General features: G+C 33.3%; 2 protein-coding genes across 2 annotated transcripts; both read right to left on the reverse strand.

The window, feature by feature from the left end:
- Positions 1 to 642: 642 nt before the first annotated feature.
- Positions 643 to 1,991, reverse strand: LOC139859771 (uncharacterized). Its single transcript, XM_071848545.1, has 3 exons — positions 1,314 to 1,991; positions 1,143 to 1,271; positions 643 to 1,032 (listed from the first exon to the last, which is right to left on the reverse strand). Exons 1-3 carry the CDS (start codon positions 1,989 to 1,991, stop codon positions 643 to 645), a joined length of 1,197 nt encoding a protein of 398 aa, XP_071704646.1.
- A 126-nt stretch (positions 1,992 to 2,117) lies between these two features.
- LOC139859772 (uncharacterized) lies at positions 2,118 to 5,794 on the reverse strand. The gene is made up of 6 exons (XM_071848546.1): positions 5,623 to 5,794; positions 5,472 to 5,543; positions 3,491 to 4,638; positions 3,283 to 3,430; positions 2,867 to 3,108; positions 2,118 to 2,783 (listed from the first exon to the last, which is right to left on the reverse strand). Exons 1-6 carry the CDS (start codon positions 5,792 to 5,794, stop codon positions 2,118 to 2,120), a joined length of 2,448 nt encoding a protein of 815 aa, XP_071704647.1.
- Between the last annotated feature and the right edge of the window lie 4,485 nt (positions 5,795 to 10,279).

Below are 10,279 nucleotides of genomic sequence, written 5' to 3' on the forward strand. Positions count from 1 at the left end.
CAAGTTAAAAAGAGATGTAAGACGCGAATACAATTTCTTCGATAAGCATGCAACAGTAACCAGTTGGAGCCTGGTTGTGGTAACTGTAAGTCACCCATTTATGATAGATTCTCGCTGCAATTGTTCTGTCTCTATCACCCGGTATTAGTTGCCCAAGTCCCGTTATTTATACCATACTATCAAAAGGAAGGAAATAATTAGTACTAAATATAAATATATATTAACTATATACATAATTCATCTGTGGCTGTGGTCTTCTTTAGCAGGTGGTGCTGCCTCGAAGTCGGTAATTGCGGACAAAAAATCTGTGTAGACAATATTTTTGGTTACGTTAGGCCCGTGGTCTTCGTGTTTTTTAATTAGCAGTTTCAAACTGCCCGGTGATGTAGCTCTCGACAGCGCAACATAGAGCTGCCCGTGACCGAATAGAGGTTTCAGTAGATAAACTCCAATTTGGTTGAGCGATTGACCATGGCTTTTGTTTATAGTCATCGCGTATGAGATTTTTAACGAGAATTGTTGTCTCTTCAGAATGAACGGCAACGTTGGTTCCTTGTAGATAAGGCTCATTCTTGGGAAAAAGACCTTCTCACCGACGCGGGTGCTCGTAATGATTTCAGCTTCCACTTACTTGGCTAACATTTACGTAATTATCATTCGGGTGCCATTACAAAGCCCACATGCTATATTAATGTTGCGAAGTAGAATGGCTAGTACACCCTTTTTTAAATGCAGCTCATGTGGTGGCAACCCAGGGTAGTTCAGCGTATTTAGATATTCTGCAGGGTAGAGCAACTCCGCCTCACCACCGTCATTTCCATGTGGAGTTGCAGTGTCGTAGCTGCAGTAAGTTGTAACTGAACCATCAACCATATCGACGATTAAGCTGTTTATCGTATCGGCAGCGTCGTTTTTGGGACAGACAATTGCTTTTTGCTGCAGGTCAAATGCGGATGGATTTTGTAGCGATTCACGAGGGTATATAAAAGAAATCAGATTTGCCAATCCATTTTCATCATCAGGAATACAGAACTGATCAGGGATTTGTAACCAATGACTATTCAACGGGTTTTTGTGTCAGGCACACCAATTTCACCATTTCCTACCCTCAACAACCACTTCAAAAATTCTGCGTTCTTCACCCTCATTGATGGTGTCAGCCCTGGCCTAAGTAGTCGCATGTTTTCTGCAAGTATGAAAACCTTGAATCGCTGCCACAAATGTGAAGTCATAATACTAGCACCAAGGATAGCTAATTTCCCTCCTTTTGTCTGAATAGGTAACGTTTATTTAAAGTCACCACCAAGTATCACAGACTTACCCCCAAAAAATTCTTCAGTGTCTCCTAAAATATCTCGAAGGCTCCTATCAAGAGCTTCGAAACAACGCTTATTATTCATTGGCACCTCATCCCATACAATAAAGTCTGTGTTCTGCAGTAATGTTGCCATCTGGGTATTTTTCTTGACGTTGCACATCGATTCATTGGTTATGACCAGCGGTAGTTTGAATCGAGAATGTGTGGTTCTTCCCGAAGGTAGAAATAGAGATGCAATGCCAGATGATGCAACAGCAAGAACTATCTTACCTCTAGATCTCAGCGCTGTGATTATGGCTTTCCATAAGAATGCCTTCCCGGTGCCACCGTGCCCATATACAAATACATGTTCAGTTTGTTCATTCAACGAAGCGCTTGTTATAAGATCGTAAATTTGCTTTTGTTTAGAATTCATTTGACGTTCGAGTTCTAGGCGTTCGGCATTTAAAACTGCACGATCATAGTTTCTCTCCTCCATGATAAGACGGTTTGCCAAATCTGCGAGCAGGTCAGCTGGCAGTGACGGTAATGCGAAATCGGAAATCGACTTCGAACACTGGTTCAAAAGGATCTCTACCTCATACAGGACAAAGTTATGTTGGTCATCAGTGTTTATATGCAAGTGGGACATATTTAAATTGGCAGCTGCTCGAAGCGGTATATCATCACCCATTAGTTTCCAGTGATTTTCCCAAAGAGCAAGTGGGTTCGTAACAGTGCAATAAGATAAAATGTGTGTGAAAAGAGAACGTAACTGAGATGACGTGGCAGATACGGATGCTTCTTCTAGTACCTCTGACTACTCTCTATCATCACCGAGTAACCCAGCCGCTTTACACGCAGACCGGTATGTATTATGAAGGACATGGTTGACTGTTCTAATATCTTCAAAGCTCTTGCACCCCTTTCGATGGCACACAACCATCCTTAGAAAAACTGCTTCTCCATAGGCGGGATGTATATATGATATCCTGCCAATTGATGGTTTCTTTAGGTTTGCCCTGCACTGCCAACTTTTTTTTGACTGGTACCAAACAAATTCGGACGGGAAATCCAAATATGTAAAGTGGCTGCCGTTAACTGAAGATGCATTATAATTAAGCCACTCAGTGAGAGTGGTTTTTTTGGCTTCGCTGTTTTTAACAATAGCACGCAGGGGTTGCTTGCCCGGAATCTTTACCAGCTGTATATTTTCAAGATGAACAGCGAGAATCTGGACAACAGGTTCTCGATGATGAATCTGGAAGTTAAAAATCCGCCAACAGGCTTCGTGAGGACAAATGAACTGAGCATCTATAAAGTTTTTAATTTCATCAACCGGTTGCATCTGCTGCTGTGATTGGCGACTGTCACTGCCTATGGGTTTTGCTATACGAACAGCCACAAGGTCGGTACATATTGAAATATACTTGAACATGTATTTAATGAGACTCGTCGTACCACAACATTCAACGTTTATGTGAGCCTGAAAAGTTATACATAGTAGTCTATTGTAAGGAACAACATAGCTGTTATCGAGGTGGACACCGGCACGCGTTGTATATATACCGGTATTACGCCTGCGGTAATGAGCACGACTGTTGTCATCAAAGTACATCTTATCAATGTATTTCTTTGGGAACTTTTTTGAACATGAAATATTTTGCGTGCATGGTGCCGCTTATTGGCAAGGCCACATGGGCCATGCATCATAGTTGCAGATATGACTGCGTAACTGGTCAAATCAATTATGGGGTCAGGCAGTTCTGCACTTATGTAGTCATCTAAATTATCCCTGATAGCTGCAGAAACTGAGGAGTGAACCCAAACCAAAGTGTGGCAATGTGACAGCCCTCTTTTCTAAAATTCAATCATATACAAAACTGCAAGACGCAAAGAGAATAGTGTTAGCGAATTGGCAATAACAAAACATGTAATATTCATGAAGTAAAGAGGAAATTGAAATTCTGGGTGTGCAATAGTACCTCTGCGAACATGGCCAAGAGGCCGCTCATCCTTTAAAAAGTTTATAAACTCATTGACCTTCATGTGGAACACACGAGCGACTATATTGGCTCCATCTGAAGGCGATAGGCGAGGAAAAGGCTTCAGGTACCGAGCAATTTCAGGCCACTTTGCATTACTCGTGAAAGTTACAAAAAATTACGGGTTTCCAAACACGCGGGAAATTGCCAGAGCATCGAGATAATGACTGTACATATAACGTGGTCCACCAGTGAACGAAGCAGGAAGAATCGTCATGCTACCGACATCGGAACTAGTTTTATCACCTCTATCGATAGCATCATACAACCCTGAAAGGTACTCAGCCCGTATATCATTCTGCTTGTTTCTGATATAGTCCATACGATCGAGCTCGATGCTGCAATATGCCGTCACCACATACTGCTGAAATAGACGACCCAGCCTTAAAATCAGATTGTAACTCTGAAGCCTATCATGAATCTGGTAGCTGTAAAACATGTTCATCGACATTTTTCTAACACGAGCTCCCTGCAAACCTGAGGCTGCGCGCAGCTTCAGATCCGGGTGAAAACCAGGTTCACCGAAAAAGAACATCAGCGGGAATTGAAGTGACATATATAACGGATGCAGCTTATTAACTCGCCTGGGAAGCTGAGACCGAGGCTCGATTATCACGTCGTAATCAGAAATAGATTGTGGGCCAGAGTCAAAAACAATAGCGCCTATTGCATCCGAAGTAGGCAGTGCATGTTGGCTTGACCCGCTCAAACTATACAGGCAAACCTTGAAAGTAGGTACCTCGCTGCCAGCACACTTATCCCTCGCGGTGCGAAACAACTTGACCAGTGCATTATTTAAATCAAGTAACTTCACTAACTGAGTAACAACCACCTCAGAAAGCCGCCCTGAATCACGGCCCCCCAAAATGGCCCATTCAGTTTTCAACTTCGTGATCCGTATCATAAATGTAAAGCTGCAGAAACCTGGGGGGCTCCCCTGTTCAGGACACAAACTACCGAGCCAATGATAAATCTGGCCAGAGATCTTGAAAATGTAAGGAGAATGGCCATTGTTAACAGTTTCATCAATACGAGCGCCAAAGGACGTCATGCTAAACATCTGGTTGTAGGCACGAACATTATCAACGAAAGCAGGAACTTCTAATAAACGCTTAAATTCTGCAGGAGGATCTTCATAGCGTGGTAAATAGAAGCGGCCATTTTCACAGCAGTGATGATAATGAAGGTGTTTGTCTCTGAAATATGACTTAACATGTTCAGCGCGCCAGAACAAAGCCCCGCATTGCATACAAACGGACGTGCAGTCCCCTGAATCACGGTATAAAGGATATACGTCTGCAAGAATACAAGGCAATTGTCAAAGAGCATATATAATAATATATAAACACACACTAAAATAGGAAAATAACTCGCACACTCAACAATGATAACCACCATTAAAATTAACTGTTTTCTAGAAATGGCCAAGTGCAGGTAATCCACTCAGAGCACATGGAATTTTTAGGCTAGTAAATATCTAAAGATTCCAATTCTAATGCCTCTTGCACTTAACAACCACAACAAAAAAACAAATACACATTGCAGCCTCAAATTGGTAGTTTACAAAAGAAAAAAAACAAAGTTGACAAAATTAATAACTCGCACAGTCAACAACGATAACCGCCATTAAAATTAACTGTTTTCTAGAACTGGCCAAGTGCAGGTAATCCAATCAGAGCACATGGAATTTTCAGGCTAGTAAATATCTAAAGATTCGAATTCTAGTGCCTCTTACACTCAACAACCACAACAAAAAAAGAAATACACATTGCAGCCTCAAATTGGTAGCTTACAAAAGAAAAAAAACCAAATTTGACACAATTAAATGAAACACAAAAACAACAAACAAATAACACAAAACATGAGGCATAGGGAATTTTTAGGCTAGTAAATGTCTAAAGATTCCAATTCTAGTGGCTCTTGCACTCAACAACCATACACATATAAAAGACAACATGCATATATGAAAGACAACATACATATATGAAAAGCAAAAACAAACAAAAGACAACATAATTCACAGAAAGTGAAAGTTACAGTAGAACAGCATAGAAACAAAAGACAACATAAGCCAAAGATAGTGCAACTTACACTAAAACAACATACATATAGTTAGAAACTTGATTTACCTGACACATCAAAAGGTTCAGAGATAGTATATATGGGTGTCAACTGAGAATGAAGGGAAAAGCTAACAGAAACTGCACAAATAGATATCTGTTAAAACTTCTAAAAAACAATTTCAGTGACAACAAATTAGAATAAAAAACAATATCATACCATGAGAAGAAGCCGAAGCACTGGCATGTGCCTTACGTAGAGAAGCCCTTTTCTTAGATTGTTTATCGGAAACAACTTCTAGGTCTGAAGGTCCAACACTTTCTAACACAGCACCACCAACTACATTCGAATTGGCTGAGTTTTTTTTTTTCCTTTTTCGAGAACTCCTCATAACGGAAATTACCAAACAATGAAAAGCCAAAAAATTAACAGGGCTGGGAATGGTGAACAGCCTGAACAACGTAAGAACGATGCGAAAACCACAGCCAACAATAGCAAGCAAACAACATAAATTAAATAGATTAACAACAGAATAACAAACCTATAATTTCTGTAGTCGATCGATTTTCTGTAAGCAAGGAAATGAATTGGTCTGGAGCAAGTATGAAGAGTTAATTAATGGGAAATTAAAAAGCTATAAAGCAAGAGGGTAAGGGAGGAAGGAGCAAGGAGCAAGGTGAGGCTAAAGGTGAGGGAGAAGGGAGCAGGTCAAGGTGGGAGGTGAGGGACGAACAGAGGAAGAGGAGAGGCTGAGCAGTAGTTGGTCGCGTACTGTTTCTGCCTTTTGTGACTCAACCGGCTTGCACTCAACCGTAATTTAAAATAAAATAAAATAAAATAAAAAAAGTAATTTAAATAAAAAAATGTGAAAAAAAACTCCAACAGCGTGAACAGTAAATTTATGTGAGGGGAGCTGCCACGTGGACAAATCAGGTTGCGAGAATTACTCCCCCTAATAGAAGATGGGTAATATATATATATATATATATATATATATATATATATATATATATATATATATATATATATATATATATATATTAATATATATATATACATATATATATATATATACATATATATGTACATACATATATATATATGTACATATATATATATATATATATATATATATATGTACATATATATATATATATATATGTACATATATATATATGTATGTACATATATATGTATATATATATATATATGTATATATATATATATATATATATATATTAATATATATATATATATATATATATATATATATATATATATATCTGATTAGTATTATATTTAAAAATACCTAACTTGTTATTTATGAATATTTATATAAAAATTGTTAATATGCTTAATACATACTTATAACCTTAATAATATCTTTAAAACTATTATTTTCATAATAATTTAATGTTAATAATATTGATAATACTAATAATAATGATACTGATAGTTTTAGTGATAATAAAATGATAATTGTTAATAATGATAATAATTTTTATTAATAACAATACTAATAATGGTAATTATATTAATAATAATAATGATAATATTTATAATGATACTTATGTTAATAATGTTAATAATAATTCTAATACATATGAAATGATACTAATACTAATATTAGTGAAAAAATAATAAATTTTATTAGTTTCATAATATTAATAATAATAATCATAATCATAATAACAATAATGATACTTAAATGATAAAATTTATAATAATATTAATAATACTTATAAAAATACTAATGATAATAATGTCTCTAATACTTATATATATAAATATGATATTAGTAATAATAAGAATTATAATACTTAACAATAACAATAATAATCATAATAATAATAATGGTAATAATAATAGTAATAATAATAAATAATAATAATAACATAATAATGATAATAAAAATAAAACTACTTTCAAATGAGCCTTTAAAAAAAATATGCATCAAGTCGGGCTCGAACCCGTGACCTCTCGTTAACCCACATACACCCATAACCACTCGTCCATTTTTAATTTTCTGAAACTATATCCTTCTAAATTTTTATAACCCGTTATTTTTCTGTTCTTCTTCATCTTTATAAACAAACGATCAAAAATCGATTCCACAACCATAAAATCGAGTTACCAGTTTAATTTAGGACTTAAACATTGAAACAAAAATATTTAAAATGTGTTTGAATTAATATAACATAAAAGAAAAATGAATAAATTAACATTACAACGTTTTTATCATGAACTTGAACTCAAACCTTGATTTTGAGATTGAGAATGTTTTAGACAAAGATTACAACACAAATTATGTTTCAAATCACTCCTGAAAACTTTTCAAATCAACAATTGAACTCGAAACTTTAAATCGAACTCGAATTTGATCAGTGTTCATATGTTTGACTTTTTAAAACGAAACTTTGACCTCAAAATTAGAACTCGATAGTAAAAATTTGAGATTGGGATTTTACAGACAGTTTGAGTAATTGATTTCTAATATAACTGCATTTAAGGATTTTAAAATTCGATACAAAATTGGCTATTGGTGAAAATGGTCGAGAACAGAGGTGTCGGGTAGTTTTCTTCAAGTTTTAATTTGATTTTTTTGTTTCTCACTTGAATTACTTTAGCAAAGGATTATATAGAGGTTAACAGATATTATTACAGCTAATTTGACTCAATTAAAGCTTGTTTTGTAGCTTGATTCGTTCGACAAACAAATATTATGTTAGAAGAAAAATTAAAAAAATAAAATCGACTTTAACTGCTCTTGTTTGTTATTGAGACAATTGGAATCGATTTGTACGACATGAAACAAATCATTTACAGTATGATTAAGATAGGCAACTGAATTTGATTCCAAAAAATCGTACGTATGATTTTTATATAATTATTATTAATAATTAATAATTATAATTATATTAATAATAATCTAAAAACTAATAATAATAATAATAATAATAATAATAATAATAATAATAATAATAATAATAATAATAATAATAATAATAATAATAATAATAATAATTAATAATAATAATAATAATAATAAGAGTAATAATAATAAGTCACAATAATAATAATTTTAGTGAATTTGATAATAATAATATTATTAATGATAATTATACTAATAATTATATTAATATTGATAATAATATTTATATATATCAAATTTCATATTTATATTTTTAAAATAAAAATATTAATAACACTAGTATTGATATTAATATTAATATTAATAGTAATAATAAAAGAAATAATAATATTATTATGACAAATATATTTTCAACTTGTAATTATATTTAATATATTAATGTTACAGTTTATTAATTATATCATATTTACTAATTATATAATATATATTATAAAATAACATATATTGAATATTTAATCTTTATAAATTTTATATATATTACAATATATATAATACTACTTATGTATAGAATTCATATATATATATATATATATATATATATATATATATATATATATATATATATATATATATATATATATATATATATATATATATATATATATATATATATATTAGTAACAGCTTAATTATTTTACATATTACTTTATATTTACAATTCAACTTATTAAATTGTATTATATTAATTCAAATTAATATATAAACTTATATTTATATTTACATATTTGTTTACACACATTTGTTCGTGAATCGTCGGGAACAGTCAAAGGTCAATTGAATATATGAAACAGTTCAAAATTTTTGAGACTCAACATTACAGAATTTGCTTATCGTGTCGTAATCATATGAAGATTAAGTTTAAATTTGGTCAAAAATTTCCGGGTCATCACAGTACCTACCCGTTAAAGAAATTTGGTCCCGAAATTTGAATGGGATCGTCATGGCTGACAATAATTATGTTTTCATGATGCATACGAGTTGGAAATTAGGATTTTATCATCAACGAGTAATATGGATAAAACAATTTGTTTATGTGAAGCGTACGAGTGAAGTTATCACAAAAGAGTGAAATGAGTAAATAAAAGTTTCGTCATATCTTTCGACGTAGATAGGGTTGATTTCTGGAGTTCAAGGGATTTAGAGAAAATCTTTGTAATAAGATTTGATTCTTCGGTAATTAAGGAAATTAGAATCCTCTTTGGTTAAATGCGATGATCTGTTTCGATTACTCTATCGGATATTTCACTATAAATCCACTCCTTTCATTTCCTTATTTCCACCACTACCATCCTCTACACTTTCTTCCTCAATTCATATTTCTTGAACATTCGTCAATATGCTTGATCTAGTTCTGATCCTTGATATGTTCTTAACTATCGCAACAATCATCCTCCTCTTCATACTTCCACCGTAGGAATCTGTTTACTTCTATTTCGCTCTTGGGGTGGTGATTTTCATAATCCTTCGTTGCATCTTTCTTTCTATAATTATCGACATCCATGGTTAATGATCTCTCTTATTTGCTGTGATTTATACTCCTATTTCAATTTCGAAGCTTCATGCTTTTGTTTTCTCTTCTAGACTTTAAGTACAACTAGTAATGGTCCAGAATTCGTAGGTATGGAGTTTCGAATGAACATGACTAATGTTCTAAGAGAGAAATTGTAATAGTATGATCTTGATTGGTTAAATTACCAGAATTCAAGAGAAAAGATAGAACTATCAGGAAGATATGTTCTCGATATGTTTGGAGATTAGGTAGAATGTAAGAGTCATGTAACATGGCACATGGTGACGGTATGGTCTGTGAACCATTGATGTGCAGCGGGGTGTATATAAAATAGTTATTAATTTTAGCAGAAAATACTATTAAATACGATACAATTTTACACAAGATATTTATTTATTTAGAGAATGGATATACTTAAACCTTGCTACAACACT

The sequence above is a fragment of the Rutidosis leptorrhynchoides genome, chromosome 7, assembly GCF_046630445.1.
Source record: "Rutidosis leptorrhynchoides isolate AG116_Rl617_1_P2 chromosome 7, CSIRO_AGI_Rlap_v1, whole genome shotgun sequence".
NCBI classification, from domain to species: Eukaryota; Viridiplantae; Streptophyta; class Magnoliopsida; order Asterales; family Asteraceae; genus Rutidosis; species Rutidosis leptorrhynchoides.